Source organism: Crocodylus siamensis, chromosome 1, assembly GCF_052110815.1.
Source record: "Crocodylus siamensis isolate JL-2025a chromosome 1, ASM5211081v1, whole genome shotgun sequence".
NCBI classification, from domain to species: Eukaryota; Metazoa; Chordata; order Crocodylia; family Crocodylidae; genus Crocodylus; species Crocodylus siamensis.
Genome location: NC_143395.1, coordinates 11,029,116 through 11,052,375, shown reverse-complemented (window position 1 = coordinate 11,052,375; position 23,260 = coordinate 11,029,116). Strand labels below are relative to the sequence as shown.

General features: G+C 46.3%; 1 protein-coding gene across 1 annotated transcript in view; it reads left to right on the top strand.

Moving 5' to 3' along the window:
- The first annotated feature begins 2,101 nt into the window (after positions 1-2,101).
- UBXN2A (UBX domain protein 2A) overlaps positions 2,102-23,260 on the top strand; it is a 35,857-nt gene continuing 14,698 nt past the window's right edge. Inside the window, exons 1-5 of the mRNA XM_090031499.1 lie at positions 2,102-2,593; positions 6,281-6,334; positions 16,743-16,857; positions 20,464-20,573; positions 21,977-22,114. Coding sequence (XP_089887625.1) covers positions 6,294-6,334; positions 16,743-16,857; positions 20,464-20,573; positions 21,977-22,114 — 404 coding nt within the window. The 5' untranslated portion in view covers positions 2,102-2,593; positions 6,281-6,293. The remainder of the gene's footprint in view (positions 2,594-6,280; positions 6,335-16,742; positions 16,858-20,463; positions 20,574-21,976; positions 22,115-23,260) is intronic.

Below are 23,260 nucleotides of genomic sequence, written 5' to 3'. Positions count from 1 at the left end.
AGAGGTGTTGACAGGTTATGCACTTCTTGCAAAGACAAGGTTGTGTCCCACTTGATGCCTGTTGGGCCACGGGGAGTTTTCTTTTGATGAGCTGGGCACGGCTGGAGGGTAGTTTGGAAGCCAGGAGTAGAGGAACTGGGAATATTTTTCTTAAGGTCTGATCTTTGCCAAGAATAGGCTGTCGTTTCTTGACGATGCTTCCACTTGGCTCCAGCGTTGGGTGATAGGTGACCAGCAGGGATGTGTGGTCACAGGGGAGCTTCTTTTTGTATTGTAGGAGGTTCGACACTAAGTATGTCTTGCAGTTGAAAGCTTGTCTAACTCTATCCTGACGATACAGTTGGTCTCATAAAAGATAACACCCTAAGACATCCTTGCCTCTCATATAATTTCTGGACTGTCATGGCTACAACATCACCCTTGACTTCCAAAGCCAAGAGAGTATTTTGGTGATGTCTTGACTATGATCACACTTTAACTATACAAACTTCCGTTACAATATTTTTCTTGTTTTTTTAACATACTGGTATTTTTGGAGTTAACCACTATACTGCTACCACATGTCCAGCCACTGATGCCAAGTTTGGATCTGGTGTGTGAGCTGTCCCATAGTCCAGATCCAGCCCAGGGGGCTGTTCAAGTTTGACACCCCTGCTTTAATAGAATCAAACATGGTAGTTAAACTTTCAGTTGTCTAGCCTTTCATCCAAGGATCTCAACATGGATTTAAAATGTCAAGCAAATAACATGAATACCACAGAACAGAATCTCACAATCTTTTGATGAAAGGCACACTTTCTAATTGGCACCCACAAAAATGGCAATGTTTCCCCAAAACCCAGTAAGAATTCAGAAGAAGATAGCTGTAATTTAATCTCATATTGCTAACCATTAGTCTTACAAATTGTCCTCCATGACATTTAGTACATTTGTGGTGCATCACAATAAAACGAAGAGAAAATTACAAAGATCAAACTAAGGATGTGAGTTTACTCCTCTTACTCACCTTGAGGAGTAGTCACTGTGAATCAGGCAATTTTAAGAATAAAATACCAATCCACAGGAGTAAGAATAGACAGAATCAGGCCCTAAATGAACAGAATACATTCAGCCTAGCACAGTACCTTTGCTTTTTTAAATCACTCTACTAATTCACAATGAGTCTTCTATTAATTAATGCCAATTAGCAAGTTTTGACTTTCTAATTTAGTTCATTTTAAGTGTTTTACACTACACTGATGATTTAAAAAGCTTGTTAAAACAGGCATGCAGGTGTGAGCTGCAAATCATGCCAAAATTGCTGCTCTCATTCAGCTCGGCATGTGCTTTTAGTCCTTGGCCCGCTCAGCTATTGTGTTTGTTTTGGGTAGTTTCTAACGCTAGCTGAGTTGGATTTCTTCAAGGAGCAAGATACAATGTTCAAGTCACAGCGTGGCATAAAGAAAGAAGGCTCCTTCCTCTAAATGCTTTGTGGATCCCTGAAAATCCCACTCCATTTTCTCATTTTTGTTGCATACCCTCTGCAACCTTGAGTCACGGGTTTGTAACCATGATGTTGTTCTTTTGTACTCTGGACAAGGCCCAGAGAGGAGCCCTTCTGGAATATGTCAACACTAGTCCTTAATTGGTCTCTCAAGAATAATGAAAGGCATTCCAGTCTCCAAAGGGCTCAGCGTGCTGTTTTTACTGCTGTCGCAGCCCTCGCCGATACAGAGTCTGAAAGACAAAGACATGGATGCAGCTCCCTTAGCTGTGGAGAAACAATCCCACTGTGCTGTAGTGGAGGAGTTTCATACTGCATTTTGAGTAAGCCACCCCATCAATTATCCATGCCTGTACACTGTCTGGCAACATCCCCTTTTACCTACCCTAAATAATAATTTGATATTAATAGGTATTTGGGATGGAAAGGCATAAAACTAGCTGTGCTTTGCCCGATTGTTTTATGCTTAATGCTACAAAAAATATTAAACAAGGGGTCACGCTCTAATACGATTCGTGTCTTTTTCCGTCTATCATTCGGCACCAGAGACCTGCGTTTAGAAAGAAACCCCTCGCATGGACCCGAGGAACATTTGAAGGAGGAAGGCCGGAAAAAAAGAAAAAGGGAAGTCTGACACGGAGGGCGCAGGGCTAATGCGGAGCTGCGAGTCCGAGATGCGCAGCACCCCAACGCAGTTGCCTCGGCGTCTGTAGCAACGCGCTCCTGCTCGCGGGGTGACTGCTCGGCAGAGGCGGAGCAGCCTGCGGGGCTCTGCTGCGGGCCAAGGCACTCGCATCCCGGCCGAGCCGGCCCTCGGCGGAGCGTCCGCCGCCGCGCGGGGCCTGCCCTGGCGCCGCGCCCATGTGACCGGGGAGGCGGGCCTTGCGCCGCGACCCTGCGGGGAGCGGACACGACAACGAGGTCGCTGGCTTTTTCGGGTTTTGTTGAAAATATACGGAGCGCCGCACGTGAACGACGGCCCCTCGTCTGCGCCCCTCCTTCCGCGGGGGAGGAGCTGGCCCAGCCCGGAGCCCCGAGCGCGGACCGAGGGGCGGAGCACGTGGGGCCGGGCCGGGCCGCTTCATGCATCCCGGGCCAGCGCGCTGCCAGGTACGGGGCGCCGAGCCCGGCCCCCTCCTTCCCCTCCCCCTTGCCCCGGGCGGGCGGGCGGGCGGCGGCTGGGGAGGCGCGGGCCGGCCTGGGCTTCTCGCCTGCGCTGCCCCAAGGGGAGGGGTGTGTGTGACGTGTGTGTCATGGGTGTGCCTGTGTGTGTCTCTGCCTGTGTGTAATTGTGTGCGTCTGTCTGTGTGTAATTCTCTGCCTGTGCCTGTGCCTGACGTCTGTGTGACGTCTGCGTCTGTCTGTGTGCATCCCTGTGGCTGCCTGTGTAACGTGTGTGTATGCCTGTGTGTCTGTGCCTGTGTGTGACGTGATGTCTGTGTGACGTGTGTGTCTGTGTTCATCCCTGTGTGTGTGTCGTGTGTGTCTTTCTGTGTGTGACATCTGTGTGTGTCTATGCCTGTGTGCATCCCTGTGTCTGGCTGTGTGACATCTATGTCTGTGCGGTGGCCGTCTGTGTGTGACACACGTGACGTGTGGGTGACTGAACAGCAGCGAAGGGCTCCAGAGGGATCGTTCAGAAAGGAGGGTCCCAGCCGGATGTGCAGAGGCCGGGGTACAGCCACGTCACACGGCTGCTGGTGTGCTGGTTTTCGGCCTGGCACCTGAGCCACCAGAAGCAGGCGGGATCCATTTGGGATTTGAAATGATGGTGAGGGTAAGCGGGTGCACCTTGGAGGAGGCATGCGGGGGCGGGAGGCCTGGTACGTGTTGCTCTAGAGTTGGTCAGAGCAGGTTTTTGCGGTGGCTTTTTGACCACCGTGAAACCTGTCTCCGAGTGTTTGGTTTTGGTTGAGAGGGGGTTAGTGAATCTTAAAAAAACCCAAAGGGTTTTGTTTTGTTTTTTACTTCCTTTTTCACCATGCTGAGCCAATGGAAACAGGCTGTGGGGAGGTAGAAGGAATGCCTGGGCAGACCAAAAAAGGCCTTATGGGAAATTGAAAACATTTGCAGGCTTGGTTCTAGTTTTGGATGAATTGAACAACTTATTTATAAGCCTACAGAGCTCAGCAAGGCTAAAGTTGCTTTAGGTCAGGCAGGCACTTGTTTCCTTGCCTCTTGTTCCTCCCCATCTGCCTAGATTGTAGCCATTTGGATGAGACACCTCCCATCTGTTCCTGTAGTGTATCGATTGCTATTGCTATTAATATTTTTTAGATTTAAACTTTATCCAGAAAGGTTAAGAGTGGCAAAACCGAATCTAGGAAATAGCACCTAGCACTTGGCAGTCCTGGTCCATGAGCAAGACTCCTAGACCCCATGATAATACATTATGTAGGAAATAATAGTTGCTGCTCCAAAGAGTTTATTCTCTGAAAAGTTTAATTCTCACAGTGATATTTGGCAGTGTTTATGCTTTTCTTTGTACAGGAAGAAAAATGGTATAACTGCCCCCTGGGCTCCAGGTAATATTACTAGCTTTTGAAGCAATGGAGTACACCTTAATATTGTTTCCACTTGCCTTCTAACTAATGAAGGTGCTGCTGTATAAGAATATATATGACAAGTGCTTGTGCTAAAGACGTTTCTTGGTCCTGAAAGTGCGTGTCCTCAGATCATATTGCAAGTTTGACATCTTGAGAAATAAATGGGAGTATAATGTATGCCAGGAAAGGTTAGAGCAAGGGAAAACGTGGGGTACATGTTTACCTACATCCGTGTTATCATGTGTTTGTGCTGGTTATGCAAGAAAAATGAAATCCTGTCTAAGTGCACACTTGTTGCTTTTATAATCAGGAGTGATTGAAGCTCTAATTTAGAGATGCTCCCTAATTTAGAAGAATTGGGAATTGGGACATGGACCCTTAGTTATGTAGCAGCTGGTTAGGTAGAGATACTGAAGGCGCTCCAGAGACTTGCCTATTAGACACTAAAACTTTTTTGTTTAGTTCTTCTCATTCATGCTTGACTAGCCTCATTGAGCGAGCCGTCACTTAAAGCTACATGTAGTGATCATCTCTCTTCTTGGAGACAGACTTCGAAGGGAAGCATTGGCATTCCAGTTCTTCTGCTACTCTCGAATAAGTACTTGCTGCCAGGTCTGAATCAAAGAATGTAAACCAAATCCATGACTCGAGGGCAAAATATAACACGGAGGTGTAAAGTGTGTAGGCTCCTACACCAGCAAGATTGTATGCCACTAGATCTTTCTAATACTAGATTTGGACAGCTGACATGAGTGGTATGCTGCATAATCTGTATTTAATTTTACCCATAATATAACAGAAAAATTAAGCTTAAAATACTATGGTATTTGGATAAAGAAAAGTATCTTTAATAGCTGACTAGATTTGTATAGGACTTTTATATGTGCAAGGCCTGTTTGTTTTTGTAAACAATTTAAGCCTAAAGACTTGCTTCTGTCTCAGTCTGGTTTTATAACCACTCTGATGATGTCTTTGTGGGATGTTCGGCAGACGTTTTATCAGTAACAGCACTAATCAATGTGTGTGTACAAAGCGGGGTGATCCACAAAATAATTAACGGAAGATTAGAATTTTTGCATGGGGTAATAACCCAACAGATAAATGAGCTGGGTGCCAGATTTTAATATCCAGGAGATGCCTACACTCTGTATAGTAAATTTACCTTGGGGATTTTTTTTTAATATAAACTATTTTAAAAGGCAGGTTTTGAATTCAAGTATATAAGTAAAGCTATGTGCATATCACATGATTACACGGTGCCTGCACAGTTGGAGAGGAACAAGAAATTTAAGTCTCACTGGTTTTTGTCTAGCTATTTTGGAAATGATTGGGTAGTTACCTATTTTGCTTGTTCCAATACCTATGCACAGCGAGGCAACTTGGAGACTGCTGCAAATTTCTGAGCAGCTTTGATAAAGGTGGTGCCTAGCACTTAGCAGGGTTTAGACCCTTAAATAAAGTGCCAAGTCGGAGTTCCTCTGCCCTTGTCAGGTCGTCAGTGCTTTCTATGTAGTTTTTGTGGCTTAAAATAATTCCCTGCAGAGCTCAGGAGAGAGCACAACAGGATCAGTATAGCACTTTTCAGCCCTATTGACTCAGCAGACTAATCCTGTAGTATGTTCAGCACTTGAAAATCCAGGATTTTTTTTCTCTACTCCTATTTGAACAAGAATCATGAGTTGCCATATCCAGTTTCAGGGACACTGCACCAGTTGGAGAGTGGAGGAACCTTGGGGGAGGACTTAGAAGGATGCTGCATCTTTGGATTATGCACTGTCAAAGTGAAGGTCGGGGCTGGCAATGAGCTATTACAAAGGATGCCTGCATTGGCATTGCAGTTCTACTACCATCTGATAAGTACTGCTGCCAGAGTGTGAAGCAAAGAATGTAAACCAAATCCATGAAAACGGCAGTGATAGATTTCTTTCCTGTGCTTTCAAAAGAATGATGAAGCTTTTGAATTCTTGGGGGGGAGTTGGAGGGGTGGGGTGTTTCAAAAAATCACAGTTGTCTTCCTTTTAATGTGTGAGGCTGAAAATGGTACACATTGTATGCGTCATCACATTAGAAGCCGCAGGAAAACAAAGAGCCATCTGGAGACTGGAGCAGTTTTTGTAGATTCCTGTTTAAGTGAACTGTCAACACAGAACAGCTCTTAAAGGATGCAGAAAATGTAAACAACTCGGCTTCAGAAGTGCCAAGTGGGTCAAGGGTTTTGCCTATTTCTTACAAATCTTCTTTTCATAATTAGGCAAAGCATCAGAATGAAAGAAGTAGACAATATCAAAACTTTAAAAGAAGAGTGGTAGGTGCTCAGGTTCTTTTTTCTCCTGCTCTTTTGATTGCTTGTGTGGTTCTGCCCTGCCTTTTGCCTTATTTTCTTTTTAAAAAGTCAACCCCCCCACCATTACTGATACTTATAAAGCTGGCAAAAAATGACCTTTTGTAAAAATTGCATTAATTTACAGGCTGCCATTATGCATGCTTCCTTTGGATCCTGCATCCCAGACCGAGAGCTGAAATGAAATGAATTGAAACCTACCAGGCACGTCTCTCTGCTTGTTTCTCATCTCCTCTTAAAGGATGCAGCTGCCTTTACTAACTGGTTGGCTAAAGCAAGTGTTTCTGCTCCTTTTATCTCATGTCCCGCATCTCTTGAGTTGTTCTGCTTGTCTGATAAACAGTGAAGGACTTTTACGATTGAAGAATAAAAGGAATCTGCACTGGAGATCTGTGTTTTTTCTATTCATCTGCTCCACATATGCTTGGTTTTGCAAAAGTGGCGAACTGGGTTTGTAGAATGTTTTTTTTTCTTCTTCCTATAATTGCAACCTTAAATTCCCAACGTAGAAGATTTCCAAGTGCCTGCACAAAGATTTCTGCTTACAAGTAAATTCATAGGCCTGTTTTTCTATTTTGATCTTTTGGAGACTGTTGTTATACATGAAGAGATCCTATTTATTTTGCCTATAAATCATTTAAACTTTCAAGGTAAAGCATAGTAAATGCCTAAATTCATACTTTAGATTCTCTTTGATTAGCCTCAAGAAAAATATTTGTTAGGTTGTGCTGAACATGGGAAAAGAGTTTGATTATAATATTTTTTTCCTTCTCTCTCAGTCACTATGTTCTTTTGTGATGTTTAAAGGCATTGATCTTATATCTGGTTGTGGGGTTTGCAGGAAGGGTTTGAGAGGATGTGTGGTGTGCACAGGAACCCCCACACGCACGCCCCTGAGCCAGTCAGCACCTGCCCCACAACATCCCAGAGCCTGAGTGCCCTGCAGCGTCTCCTCATGACCACCAGCAGTATACAGCCACAGTGTGCCGCTATGCACCACCCGGCTGCGTGCAGTGGTAGCAGCAGGGACCAGCGCATGCAGCCGCGAACCTGCGCACCCCGCGGTGGCTCTGGGCTCGCCCATCAGGGCTGAGCAGCAGCAGCAGCTGGGCAGAAACTGCTGTTCGCCACAGGGAAAGCAGCCCCTTCCCCCACCCCTGCAACCACTGCCAGGCAGTTTTTGCTGCAGCCACCCAGAGCCCGTGCCACACTATTCTGTGGCGTGGCTCATTCACCACTTGTGAGCTGCCCTGTCGCTGCTGCTGCACTGGGCAGCCTATACGCAGCGTTGAAGGAGCCTTATCACAGCCCAGCATGGGGGCGGGGAGCACAGCAAAATCTGCCTGGCGGCGGCAAAGGAAAAGGGCCGCTTTCCCCGTGCTGAACAGCAGTTTCTTCCCAGCTGCTGCTTCTGCTCAGCCCCAGTGGGTGAACTGGGAGCCAGCGTGGGTCCCAGGCTCAGCAGTAGCAGTGTGGGACAAAGTACTGCTCAGCAGTGGGGGGGAAGCAGCCCCTCGCACTGCCAGCGCTTCCTGGTGCATCCACTTGGAGCCTGCGTGGGGCTGCCCTGTGTCTGCTCTGCCATCGCTGCCCCATGGGGTAGCCCAGAGATGGCAGTGATGTGGTGGAGATGTAGGGCAGCCCCTGAACCAGGAAGTGCCAGCAGTGGGAGGGGGGAGGGGCTGCTTTCCCTACCACGCTGAGCAGCAGTTTGTCCTATGCTGCCACTGCGCAGCCCAGAGGGGTGGGCATGGCGTGTGCAAGGTCAGGGCTGCACATGCTGGTCCCTGCCTGTAGCACGGGGCTGGGTGAGGGGCACTGGGAGTGAGTGGGTATGCAGGAGATGGTGACAACTGAATGGGAGTGCAGGGCCTGTGCCAGTGTCGCAGGGCCAGCGCCAGTGGGGCCCAGAGCAGGGTAGCAGGAACGCAGCATCCCTACCAGCAGGGTCTCTATGGAGCCAGGCCAGCTCCCTGCTTTCCCTGCTGGTGCAGCTCAGCCCGGCTCCACAGACCCCTGCCAGCCCGCACCTTGCGCTCCTGCCACCCTGCTCTGGGTTCCTCTCTTGCCCCCCCCCAGACTTCCTGCTCTGGCACAGGGAGGCATAAACAGCCCCAGCATCCCAGGCCAGAAGCCTCTGCTAGACGGGGGCTTACAGGTGGGGGGCTGGGGCTGGGCTGGCTTTGCTGTTGCAGGATCCTGCTGTGGCTTCCGCTAGGTCCTACTGCCCCTGCTTCCTGTCATCTTTGACAGGCAGCCAGGGACAGATAAATATGTATTTTCTAATCTTTTTCCATGGGCTGGATAGAATGGCCTGGTGGGCCAGGAGCGGTTTGTGGGCCATATTTTGTCCACCCCGACCTAAACTAAGATGTAATCAGACCATCATGATATATTTGCTCACTCTGATCAATAAAAAGGTAACATAGTGAAGAGGTCCCTCTTCTATATGCTCTTTATACATAGCGTGGGTAGAAATTATCCTTGGTAGTAAGGTTTTTCTCTAGGCTTTTATTATACTTGGCTTGTCTTCAGAGCGTAGGAACATAAGAACTGCCATTTACTGGGTCAGTTTCTAGGATTTAATGAATTTCATAGATATTAGGGCTGGAAGGGACCTTGGGAAATCATTGAATCCAGCCCCCTGCCCCAAGGGCGGGAAGGCAGCTAGGTCAAAGGATCCCAACAACATAAGTGTCCAAACTCTTCTTAAAGGAGTCCAGAGTAGGTGCTTGCACCACCTCTGGATGGAGCCTATTCCAGGCCTTGGGGACTCAGACAGTAAAGAAGTTTTTCTTATGTCCAGCCTAAAATGTTCTTGGAGGAGTTTGTGACCATTGGTCCTTGTCATTCAATGGGGTGCTCTGGTGAACAGACGTTCCCCCAGATCAGGGGTGGGCAAACTGTGACTCATGGGCCAGATGTGGCCTGCCAAGCCATTCTATCTGGCCTACAGGGCCCCTAAAAATTTAGAAAATTACTATTTATCTGCCCCTGGCTGCCTGTCATGCAGCCCTTGATAGCTTGCCAAAACTCAGTAAGCAGCCCTTCGCCCAAAGTAATTACCCGTGCTGCCCCAGATCCTGATGCACACCCCAGTCTACTTATAGGCTGCCACCAGATCTCCTGTGAGCCTGCGCTTTTCCAGACTGAACATTCCTACTGCCTAGAAACTCATGGGGAGGGCAGCAAGAAATAGGGGATACAATGTTTACCAGGGTGCCTGTTGGGGTGACTAGAAATAATGACCACAAACTGGAAGAGAGCAAATTCAGATTGGACATCAGGAAAAAATTCTTTACAGTGAGGGTTGCCAAAATATGGAATAAGCTTCCAAGGGAGGTGGTGCTGTCCCCTTCCTTGGAGGTATTTAAAAGGAGATTGGACAGATACCTGTCTGGGGTCATTTGACCCCAGTACTCATTCCTCCCCAGGGTAGAGGATTGGACTCGATGATCTAATAGATCCCTTCTGACCCTAACATCTATGAAACTATGATTCCCATGGCTCTTAGCCTCTCTTCATAAGGCTTATTCTCCTGCCCTCTGATCATGCATGTGGCTCTCCTCTAGACTTTCTCAAGCTTCTCCACATCCTTCCTGAATTTTGAAGCCCAGAATTGGATGCAGTACTCTAGCTGCGGCCTCACCAAGGTCGAGTACAGCAGGAGGATTACACCCTGAGATTTACTTGAGAAGCATCTATGGATGCAAGCCAGTGTTTGCTTTGCTTTACCAGCTGCGACATCGCAGTGGTGGCTCATGTTCATCTTGTGGTCAGTCATGATCCCCAAGTCTCTTTCAGCGATGGTGCTAGCAAGCATAGCACTGCCTAGCCTATAAACATGCTGCAGGCTTTTTCCCCCAAGGTGCAGTACCTTACATTTGTCAGTATTGAAAATCATCAGGTTTATATCTGCCCACTTGATATACTGTGCTTGGATTGATTGACCTGTCTTACACATGGCAGAGTGGATGTTGAAAGGGAGAGTAAAAAGGACATATCCAGAATCTTCTGGTGTAGGTTCAAGAATGTCAGGGTTTAAGAAGCTCTGATACAGAGCCCATATACCTATGGAGGCCTTTCCTCCATGAGAAGTCCAGTCTCCTTTTGTACTGGGTTAAGCTGCCAGCCTCCCCAACATTTTGTGGCTGTGCGTTCCACAAGTTAATTACTTGCGGTATGAAAAAGAACTTCCTTTTTGTTATTTTAAAACCTACTAGGCAATAGTTTCATTTTATATCCTCTAGTTCTAGTATTGTGGGAGATAATAAATGGTGCAGAGAAAGTTAAGATGTGTTTATTGTTTTATAAACCTTTATCTTGTTCCTGCTCCCAGTTATCTTTTTTCCACTAAGATGACAAGTCCTAGCTTATTTAATCGTTCCTCATATGGAAGCCCCTCCATACTACCGGTCCTTGTTGCCCTTCTGTTGTACCTTTCATAGTTCTATAACCTTTTTCAGGTGGGGAGGGACCAAAGCTGAATGCAGTATTTGACGTGTGCATGTATAGTAGATTTATAAAGGGGCATAATGATACTTCCTCTTTCATTTGCAATTTCTTTCCTTATAATTTCTAACCTTTTCTTTGCCTTTTCAGCTGCTACTGAGCATTGAACTGATGTTTTTTGGCCAACTGTTCACATTGAATGGTCAACATTAAATATCACCTGTTGTTTTTTATTACCTGTTTGCTCAGTTTTTCAAGATCCTTGTGTAGCTCTTCACAGTTCACTTTGGTTTTTGAATAATGTTGTCAGTTACTCACCTTCATGCCTCTCCACCCCCCCCCAGTTTAAATTACTTATGAATATGATAAACTTCACTGATCCCAGCACAGATCCTGATCTAGTTGGGGATGGTCCTGCGTTGAGCAAAGAGTTGGACTAGATGATCTCCTTAGTGCCTTCCAACCTTAGTTTTAAGTTGTGCACCAATAGAGATTTTTTTGGCTAATACAAATGGCTGATTTTTAACAAGTCATATCGGCCGATACCAATCCAATTGCCGATATGCAGCATGGAGAGCAGTGTCCAGCTGTAAGTCTTGGGGGGGATAAGGTAAGGGCGGATGCAGGGGCTGTACCTCCATCCCATGTCCCACCTTGTCTGTGCAGTACCTACCCCTGTGCCAGCCCCACTCTCTTCCTCACCGTGGGGGCCTTGATCTGCATCCCCATGTCCCTTCCCTCCCCCACCTGCCTCCTCCCCCACAACAGACTTATCTGCCAGGCTGTATTGCAGCTGTGCGCATGCACACGGCATTTATTGGTGACATCATCGACCACATCGGTCAGAAAAAGCTCATTGCCAGTAATTTCAATTTTCCTTTTATTGGTGCTGATACGATATTGGACTGAGGTATCAGTGCACCTCTACTAATTTTATATGATTCTGTCCCTGATGGAGGAAGCAGGGAGGATCCCCCTACAGTTTACATCTTTCCATTCTGATAACTGATCATTTATACCCACCCTGTTTTCTGTCCTTAAGCCAATTTCTGATCCACAAGTGGATCTTCCTTCTAAAGGAGTGATTGTCAATCAAGTTATTGGTAGATCCTTTTAAGGATGCTATGCAAATTAGCACTGTTAGGCCTGTAAACACCAGTGTGATTCATAAAGTATACCAAGAGATTTCAGTTAGGAATCCAAGGTGTCAACAACATTGTAACCTGTTTTTATAGTTTCATAGTTTCTAGGGTTGGAAGGGACTTGAGCAGATCATCGAGTCTGACCCCCTGCCATGGCAGGAAAGAGTGCTGGGGTCAAATGACCCCAGCAAGGTGTACATCCAGCCTCCTCTTAAAGACCCCCAGGGTAGGAGCCAGCACCACTTCTCTTGGAAGTTGGTTCCAGACCCTAGCCACCTTGACCGTGAAGTAGCGCCTCCTGATATCTAGCCTAAATCTACCCTCTGCCAGCTTGTGACTGTTATTCCTGGTCACTCCTGGCAGTGCACGGGGGAACAGGGACTCCCCCAATGCCTGCTGGTCCCCTCTGACTGGTTTGTAACAGGCCACTAGATCCCCCCTCGGCCTTCTCTTGTGGAGGCTGAACAGGTTCAGGTCCCGTAGTTTCTCCTCATAGGGCCTGCCCTGCTGCCCCCTGATCATGCAGGTGGCCTCCTCTGGACCCTCTCCATGTTGTCCACATCCCTCCTGGAGTGTGGTGCACAGAACTGGATGCAGTACTCCAGCTGCAGCCTGACCAGTGCCTCATAGAGGAGGAGTATCACCTCCATGGACCTGCTCGAGATGCATCTGTGGATGCATGAGAAGGTGTGGTTGGCCTTCCTGACTGCATCCCCACTCTGCCAGCCCATGTTCATCTTGGCATCAATGATGACTCCAAGATCCTTTTCTGCCTCTGCACTGACGAGAAGGGAGTTCCCCAACCTGTAGGTATGGTACCGGTTGTTCCTCCCCAGGTGCATCACTTTGCACTTGTCGGTGTTAAATCCCATCCTATTCTCATCCGCCCACCCCTGTAACCTGTCTAGGTCCGATTGTAGCCTATTGCTCCCTTCTAGTGTGCCCATATACCCCCACATCTTAGTGTCATCAGGAAATTTGAACAGGGTGCTATTTACCCCCTCATCCAAGTCACTGATGAAGATGTTGAACAGTGTGGGCCTGAGGACCGAGCCCTGTGGGACCCCACTTCCCACATCCCTCCAGGTCAAAGATGACCCATGCACCACCACTCTCTGGGTGCGGCCCTCCAGCCAGTTGGCAACCCAGTTGACTGTGTGGGTGTCGACACCATAGTCCCCCAGTTTCTTAATGAGGATGGGGTGAGAGATGGTGTTGAAGGCCTTCCGAAAGTCCAGGAAGACTATGTCCACTGCTACCCCTGCATCTAAGGATTTGGTGACGTGGTCGTAGAAGGCCACCAGGTTGGTCTGACAGGACCTGCCGCTAATGAACCCGTGTTGATTGCCCCTAAGCACAATCTCCCCTGCTGGCCCCTCGTGGACATGCACCAGAATAATTTTCTCAAAAAGCTTCCCCAGGATTGAGGTAACACTAACTGGCCTATAGTTTCCCGGGTCCTCCTTCCTCCCCTTTTTGAAGATGGGAACCACATTGGCCCTCTTCCTGTCCTCTGGCACCACACCAGAGCACCACGAGTGCTCATAAAACCGTGCCAGGGGTCCCGTAATGACCTCAGCTAATTCCCTCAGCACTCTGGGGTGGAGATCGTCTGGACCAGCTGATTTGAATACATCCAGTCCCTCCCGATGTTCCCTAACTAGTTCCTTACTAACCCTTGGCCTAGGTGCGCCTCCCCTGGGGTCTAAGGCGGGACCGGGGGGGGGGTGACTCTTCCAGTCCCTGCTCAGGAAAATGGAGTCAAAGAAATTGTTAAATAGGTTGGCTTTGTCGTCTGGTGTGACGACCAAATTTCCTAGTGTGTCCTGAAGGGGCCCCACATTACCCGGAACCTTCTTTTTGCCCCCTATGTATTTAAAAAAGGACTTCTTGTTGTCCTTGATCCGGGAAGCTAGTCCCAGTTCCATCTCCGCCTTGTCTTTCTGGGGTTTTTTTCCTAACAGAAGAAATGATCTACTGTTTTTCCATAGAATCATAGAAAATTAGGAATGGAAGGAACTTCAGGAGGTCATCTAATTCAGTCTCCTGCTCTAAGCAGGACCATCCCTACCTATATCATACTAGCCAGGGCTTTTATCTAGCCACGTCTTAACAACCTCCACAGCCTCTCTGGCTGTTGGAACCTGTTCCAGTGTTTTACTGCCCTCCTAGTGAGAGAATTTTTCCTAATATCTAACCTAAACCTCCTTTGCTGCAATCTGACACCATTGCTCTTTGTTCTGTCATCTGCTGCCACTGAGAACAGTCTACCACCATCTTCTCTATAACCACCCTTCAGGTAGTTGAAGGCTGTTATTTAATCCCCTCTTGGTCTTTTTTCCAGACTAATAAGCCTAGCTTGGGTCCCCAGCCTGTACTGGTGCATGGGATGGTTCTGTCCAAAGTGCAGGGCTTTGCACGTGTCCTTATTGAACCTCATGAGATTTCTTTTGGTCCAATCCTCCAATTTGTTGAGCTCTATCTGAATCCTTGCCCTACCCTCCAGCATATCTACTATTCCCCCTAGCTTGGTGTCATCTGCAAACTTGCTGAAGGTCCACTTCATCCCATTTTCCTGGTTGTTGATGAAGACATTGAGCAAAACTAGCCTCAGAACTGACTTCTGAGGCAATCCACTTGATACTGGTTGCCAGCTAGACACCAAGCCATTGACTATTACCCTCCAAGCCCAATGAATCAGCCAGTTTTCTGTCCACCTTCCAGTCCATTCATCCAACCTGTACTTTCTTAGTTTGCTTGCAAGAATGTTGTGGAAGGTTGTATCAAAAGCCTTGCTAAAGTCAAGGTATAGCATATCCACTGTTCTTCCAACATACATACAGCCAGTCAGGCAATCAAATTAATCAGGCGTGATTTGCCCTTGGTGATCACCATCTCCTCTAAATGCTTAGAAATGAATTCCTTGAGGACCTGCTCCATGATTTTACCAGGAGATGATGTGAGGCTGACCAGTCTGTAGTTCTGGATCCTCTTTCTTCCCTTTCTTAAAGATGGGCACTGTATAGTCAAGAAATGAATGAGAGCTAAGAGCTGGCATTTTCCGAGGGATGCCTTGAGTCTAAAAAGGTTGAGATCCGCCATTGTAATGCCATGATGTTGAAACCTTCTGTTGCATGCTTTCAGTATACTAGGGTAGTACTAAACGAGCTGTCCCTAGGTTTATCCAGCTCATTAACAACTCTTATAGTGTATGACAGGGATATGTGAGTGTAGAAAACCTAAATGATGTGGAAGCAACTTTATGAGTAGCTTTTTCCATCTTGTCTTTAAAAAGCCAAAAAACCCACTCCTCTCCATATATTATTTCAGGGGTGGCTTAATTAAATCTAGCACAATAGAGAGCAGAAAATAGGTTAGTGGGAGATTTGAATGGAAATTGTGAATTGTCTAGTAGTTTAGTCTAAGGAGATGACAGCAGGCTGCCCGATTGTATTTGATAGTTAACTTTTAGAAGTTTTGGTACAGATGAATGGAATGCTTTTTTACTTTTATGTGCACGTCACAGGCCTTGTATCACTGGAGTCTCCTAGAGCTTGAGTCACTTTGTGTAAATAATATTTTAATGACTAAGACTGGGGGGTAGTGGAGGAGCAGACTTCTTGGACCTGGCTAACTAAAGGACACACAACATATAAGCGTAAGTTAGAGATGCACTGATATATCAATGCCATATCGGATCGGCACTGATAAAATGAAAATTAATGTTATGGGCTATCAGCTTTTTTTGGCTAGTGTAGCTGATAATGTACTGATAAATATAATGTGCCTTCTGGCCAGGGCCCCGGATGCCACACACTTGCATGCAGTGACAGCATGCATGTGGCCAAGAATGTAACCAGGCAATGTGAAAAGCAGTGCCCTGCAGGTAAGTCTGTGGAGGGGAAGGGACGTGGGGGGCTGGGCAGATCGAGGCCACCATGGTGAGGGAGGGCATGGGGCAGGGGCTGGGGGTGCTGCTCAGCCAGGGCAGTGAGTAGGACCCAGGGCTGGGGTGGGGAGTGGGACAGAGGTGCAGGTGGGTTGTCCAGGGGGTGCAGGCAGGGTGAGGGGTGGTTCCCTGCTGCTGCGCATACCTCCGGGGGAGGTATGGGGGGCATGTGACTCCTCCAGATTTGTGCGCGGGGTGAGGGCAGATACAAGCTGCCTGCTGCGGACTTGGGGTCTTTGTTGCCTTTGACCCAGGAGCTGCATGCTGGCTGGGCATCCCCTGCCCATCCAGTGGTGGGAGGCACAACTTGCTGCCACCAGCAGTGCTGAACGAGCAGGAGATGCACAGCCAGTGTGCAGCTCTCAGGGTGGAGAGCCCCGAGCCTGCAGTGGGCAGCCCATATCTGCTCTCACCCCATTTGGCTCTAGTTAGAAGCTTCCCCATGCTTAAAAGTAGTGGCAGCGCTTGAACTGAAGCTCATTTGATGAGCTTTAGTCCAAGCACCTCTGCCACCATTTTTAAGTGCCAGGATGCCCACGGCTCTTCCTTGGGGTCCCATTCACCACCCTGGCTGGGCAGCATCCCTGGCCCCAGCCCCTGCTCCTCTCCCTCTCTCACCATGGGGTCCTCTGGCTTCCCCTTCCCCTCCAAAGATGTACGTGCAGGGCACTGCTTTCCATGCTGCCTGGCTGCTTTCCTGTGAATTTGTTATTGGATCAGTGATGCTGAAATGCCTGGTGAGTAGCTGGCTATCGGTATTGGCCAGGAAAATCTTTATCGGTGCACCTCTAGCTTAAGTGAGACTTTCTGATTTCTTTTTATTATGCAGGATGTGTAAGCAAGGAGCAGAGGATCAGCTCCACAAATGTTTTGTTGATAACCTTTTTGAAGAAGCTCGGAAGGTAGGAGCTATATGCATGCCACCGGCCAAAGCGAACAATCAGGTAAGTGATAGGGAAAATGACTGTACTTGAATTTGTTTGCCAAAGCATTGGTTTAAGTGAAGCCATGTGCTCTGTCCTGGCTATGGGCTGCAAAAAGCCAAACAGGCTTCTACCTGCTGATACCCAAGGAAAGGAGACTAACATCTGTGTCCCCGCTTGTACATTCACATATCTTCATTGTAGGCATGAAAGAGTAATTACTGGTGTTTCATTAGTCTCATAGGGCATTGATAGATGTGCTTGGGGGAGGGACTTTAATTAGAGCACCTCCGAGAGCTGCTCAAATTGGAGCGTCATGTGTATCAGTGTCCCCACACTGAAAAATGGCATTGGGTGTACTTTAACTTAAGCTTGTTCAAAGAGCTTAAGTTAAAGCACCCCCATCGCCATTTTTTAGAGTGGGAACTTTGATGCACATAATGCTGGAGTCTCCTGGGTCATGGTAATTGCCACACTCCAGCACACTCGATTAATCGAGTCACAACTTAGTGCTATAGTGTCTTTCTGTCCCAAATTATATGTAATCGGGACATAAGATAAACTCAGTGCATTAGCTGACAAAACACCATAATCTTGATGAGAATAGCACAGAAATCTTACTACTTTTAAACTCAGAGTATTAATTTAATAATGGTTGCAGTTATGATATAGTTAGTGATTCAAAACAAAACTAAATTGATACTGTTTCAGCACTTAAGTGTTTTGGACACTGATTTAAAGAAGCAATCTAAGTTATGGCAGTACAGGACAGTCAACTTAAATGATGTGTACTCATGTGAAGGATTTACTTCAGTTCAGCTAATCTAATGTCTAAACTCATTTAAATGTGCACAACTTCTGTGTGTAGACGAGGCCTGTGTGGCTAAGCAAATGCACAGTAGGATGCTTGACACCAGTCTGGCTCTAAGAGCCTTGTTCTGTCTCGTGACCCTGTTTTTATCACTTTCTGGAGATTGGGATGGGTCAGAAATAAAGGTCTTGCAGAATAGGGGCTAGTGGCATATGAACAAATTACCATGATGGGAGTAGGGTCTTACCCAGGAGCGGGCAATTATTTCAGCCGCTTGATGAGTTTTGGGTGAGCTGATGACGGCCGCAAGGGTAGCCCTGCCCCTTGATGGATGCCTCACCCTTGTTTGCTATCTTGGGACCAGAAGTCCCACCTCTAACCCCTGACTTGCCCCGGAAGTGCTTCTTTTGACAGGGAGGGTGCTGCCCTCTTGAAACTGAAAAAAAAAGCATATACTTTAAAAATAAAACAACTACTATAACTTCTTTTAATTTTATTTAAAAATATATCTGTCCTGATTTATGTGTGCTTGCATAGTGTATCTAAAGGCAATTGCATAATAGCTTAAAATACAGTTCTACTCTTGTATATTGTGTGTTGGTGGGGGTAAGTATGTCGCGTGTGGGTATGTGGTTGGGTTGGGGTATGTGGGAGGGTGTGGAGTATGGTGGGTGGAACATGTGTGTGTAGGGGGGTCCTCAGAGTCCTTGGAGTGCGCGAATCCCTGGAGCTGCCTGTGGTGGCAGCAAGCAGGGCCAGCCCCACCGACCCCTGTGTGATGATGCTGGCAGTGTAGGTCATGGGGCTCAGCTGGGGAGACAGGGAGAGGGATGGAGCCAGCCCAGCTCCACAGTGCAGAGCTCTCCACTATTCCCCATGCCCTGCGCATAGCCGTGAGCAGGGCAAGGCTGCCGGCTCTGTTGTGTGCAGCTTGTGGACTGAACGTGAACCTCGCGTGATGCAGCCGAGCAGACCGTACGCTCAGACTCCATGCTCCTGCCATCCTGCCCTGGGTTCCCACCGGGCCTGGGGCATTGGCACAGGTTCCATGCTCCTGCATCCTGCTGCCACTCCCCTGCCACTTCCCTACTTTCCTTCCTGCATGGCCACCACTCCAGTCCACCCCAGCCAGCACCACGCGGTTCCCAGCTGCATGGCAGGGACCACACGGTGCAGCATGGTACCAGCCCAGCCTGGCATGGGCTGATTGCAACGGTTTCCACTCCCTCTCTCTGTCTGATCTTATCTAAATTTCCACTCAGATGAAGGGAGGGCAGAGAACAGCGAAAGTGTTGCCAGGCCAGAAGCTGCAGGGGCTTTCTGTTGAGCGATGGGAGGCTGGTGGGCGGCAGTGCCGGGCAGTCCTTGCTGCTCAGCTGCTGGGTCCTGTCGCTGGCTTCTCCTGGGTGCTGCTGCTGCCGGCGCCTCATCATCTTTGACAAGCAGTCATGTGCAGATAATAATTAATTTTCATGTTCAGCTCTCCAGTCTCCCTTCATTTGTCACTTATATAACAGTACATATGAATCTTAACTCCCTAAACTTGCATGCCTGGATTGTAGCATAATCACTTGAATTGCTCTACTGGAGTTGTACACAGGATTCTCTAAAGATTGTATTCCTGGATGTTATGATATTTGCCAGGACTGGTGGGAAGATTCAGGTCCTGGGGGCTGACTTTTGCATGAATACATTGACACCTATATTCTAAACCTCCATCTGAAGCTGTCTGACTCTGTCTAAACTGGTTAATTCACTGTTTTTTTCCCTCAGCATCTAGTTTTGAGTAGCTTAGCCTTTCCTGACAATTGGGCTCTAGGAAGAGCCTCTGTTAAGTAAGCTGAACTAAATCTATTCATACTTTCTACATTTGTGTGATATGGGTGCAAGCGTCAAAATATCTTTAAATTGATCAGGGTCTGGAATAGCTTGTGGTATAATTCAAACTACAGTTACTGCTGAGTAATCCTTCTATTTACTTGCCTGTTTATATATAGCACTTGACAAGCAACTGCTATATCCGTTTCTGGAAGAACATAAATACTGAACATGCTTTACAGCTAGCAGACCTAAGTGTATATTACGGAGCAAGCGTTCTGAGCTCTATTCCTAGTCCTGCACTCTGTATCCTTCAGCTGTGCCCTTTAAAACTCACAAAAGAGACTCAGGAATAGTGTAAAGTTGGGGTGGCTTAGGTGACATGGGCAGCATGCCATAGATGACATGGGCAGCCTCGGTGTATAGCATGTGACAGATCAGGACAGGCAACACAGAGGACTATAGGGCAGGAAATAGAAAGTAAAGCACTGGATCGGGCAGGGGAAGGGGATCATAGTGGCAGTTGAGCAAGGTGCAAGGGTAACTTGTGGCATGCCTTCCAAAAATGTTGGCTTCCACTGGTGTTGAGCATTCAATTCCACATCAAGTACTTCAAAGAGATCAATTGAAAAACGCTGGTACCCATCATGTGGAGTGGTAGGAGTAAGAGGATAACTAGGGTGATGTGTCTTAAATTCTTCTTGTAACCAGTTTTACATAGGCACCTCTGCTTTTCAATCATTTTGGGCTCAGAGGTTCGTCTCAAGCGTATTTCTGATGACCGAAGATATTTAGAAATTAAAAATGTCACTTGTCCTATGTTGTTACCCTCCTGTCTACTGGGATTGACCCAAGACATTATAGCAAGCCGTCTTCCAGCATAATTTTGGTTTCTTGAGCAGATGACCTGAAATGATAACAAAATGTTAGTATGTTGAGTTGTGTTTTCCCATTATTTCATTGTTGAAGAGATGATATTCATTATTCTTACTTCGCAGGCTGACATCATTATTAAGCTATGGAAAAATGGATTCACAGTAAATGATGGTGATCTGAGGAGCTACACAGATGTGGCAAACCAGCAGTTCTTAGATTCAGTTAAAAAAGGGCAAGTGAGCTTTGGGTGTTAATACACTTTGTACTGTGCTTTGCTTAAATTCTTAATGCTATATGAACTGGTATAGCAGCTGCTTTGCTTATACCTTAAAATAGACCTATATGAAGTTATGCTGCAGTTGTCATTAAAATAGCTATTTGCACTGTAGGAAGGCATGTCCAATAGACAGAGTAACCTTTTAGAGCCTATGGTTATACACTCAGAGTGCTGAGATAAACTAGAAGTCCATTTTGATGATTGTACCCTAAAGTTATAATAAGGAAGGCACAATGCCTTAGCGGTAGCTACAGCTGAAATGCTCTCCAGAGAAAGATTACATTGAGGGTATCCTTAGCTACAGATAAAGTGTAGTTTTCTCTGCTCGTTGAAAGAGTCTGAGGCCCTATGAGGAGCTGCTGCTATGCCTCCTTCAGCAAGTGCTGGGTAACCTTTCTGTCAGTCACTTCTGTAGTATAAATGTGCCGTTTGAGTGAAAGCTAAACAAAAGTAACTGTTTTTACAGCTGTATGAACTCATTAAGCCATTGCATTTAAAATGATAAATCATCCTTTCAAGTTGTCATACTAGGTTAATAGTACTTAATTTTACAGCATATTAATGAAAACATTTTTCTCTGTGAATGGCACTTACCAGCATTTGCTCCTGACCATAATTATAATGAGCGCCTTGTCCATAAAAGTAGCATCCTTTCCCAGCTATTTAGTGTGAACATTAACCCACACTCCTGAAGAAAAGATTCTTCTCGCCATCCCCCTTCTCCTCCTCTTCTCCCCACTCCTCCCAATTCCCCAAGCCAAATAGTTACAGGGATGACTGTTTTTATGGGGTGACAATTTTTCAGATGGTTGCTGTCCGTTTTGGCAGCACCGTATAGTTTCTCTGCAGACCAGACACTAAAGGCGCTATCACAATCACACAGTGGAGTCCTTTTGCCAAAGAGCTTTTAACCCAGGAAACTGATCTTGCTCTACTTGAGCACGGACCCAGTCCAATCAGTGTGTAGTCTACGAAAGAGCTTGGATACTGGTGACATTTTGGATATTAAAAGAAGCCCTTAATTATGTTTGCAAAGCCAATTTTTAGTCTCCTCTTTAATAAACAATTTTGCAATGAAAATATGGGTATAATCCCTCTATCAAAAAAACTGTCATGCTATGGTGGTACCTTTCTCTCATTTTTACTGTTCACTTCTAATTAATTTGCAACTCAGTAATCTGCAGTGGGTCCCCAACTCATTAGCTTGATTTACAGATTATGTTGTATGGGTGTTAGTGTCATATCACTAGTACCTTTTGAGTGGATAAACTCACCTAGATTAGCCAGGGTTGTGTATGTGTTTAAATTTTAAGATTAAACCAAGAATTTTATTTTAATCTTGACTCTTGATTTTTAAGGGAGTTGCCTTTTGAGTTCCAAAAAAATTTTGATGAGGAGGAAGTGGATGTGAAGGTAGAAGATAAGAAAGATGAGGTGTATATGTCAAGGAAGCCAGTATTTCACCCATTTTCTGGACACGGTTACCGATTGGGAAGGTAAGTAGTCTGATGTAATGCATGCTTTCTAACTGCACTGGGAATGCCTCATGTCTTCATACTTCAGTGTGATATCTGTAGTAGCATTTTCCCTTATGCTCTTAGCCTGCCATAAAAGACCTTTGTTGTAACTGATGCGATGGAAACACTGACTCGTCTGTGTCGAAACAAAGTGTATGCAATGTTCAGCTCATAAAGTAAGTGGGGGCAGGGGGCTGGAGGGGGTGACATTGACGTAGAGAAAATGGGACTACAGGAGCAAGAGGGTCTTGATTTAGCAGGTTTGGTGTTCAGTTATATAACTGATCCCAGTAAAATTGATGAGAGCAATGAAATTACTCATAGCTCATTAAACTGTTTTGGGTTTTTTCCCTTTAATTGTCCCATTATTCTTAGTGGAGGTGGGGAGGGAGATATATTTAATGACATCTTTAAACCTTGACCAAACTACTAAACCCCATATACGAACTGTCACGTGGTTAAGAAGATTGATCTTGTAGATGGAAACTAGTTGCTCCTGCTCTGTCACTGCAATGGTTTCAGTTACTGAAGTGCTGGGTTCTCTGCCTGCCAGATGTCCTAGCTGTGACTTGCAGCTTTTCTTACTAACATTGGCAGTTCTAAACATTTGTTATCAGCTCTCCACTTGAGCTAATTCTTGCCCCCAATAGTGACTCGTGACGAGACTAATCCTGTAGTCCTGGTTTGGGTCAGTCTGATGGTAACTTCAATGGCAGTGTTGCTTGAGGGGGAGGCAGGAAAGTGTTTTCTAATCTGTTGGATATAGTTCAAATAACACTAGGTTTTATCCCCCTTGTCTTTTTTTTTTCTTCTTATGTTACACGTGAGAGCCAAATAAGACTTAGTTCTGAGTCTGACCTAATTCATTTTAACCTATGTAATTAATGCTCATGTTCTTTTGTATTATGTACACCTGCTTCAGTGCATTTAATAGTTTTGATTGCAATAGAAAATGTTGGTTCAGTTTCCTCTTATGTTTTAGAACTAGATCTTAAAGCTCTTCTTGGAAATACATTAACTAAAAAGATTGACTTAATTCCTTGTCAGTTAGATTTTTTCTGTAACTTCATCAGGTAAAACTGTCAGGCCTTTTGCCGTTAGACTGGGGAAAACTAGAAAATTTAA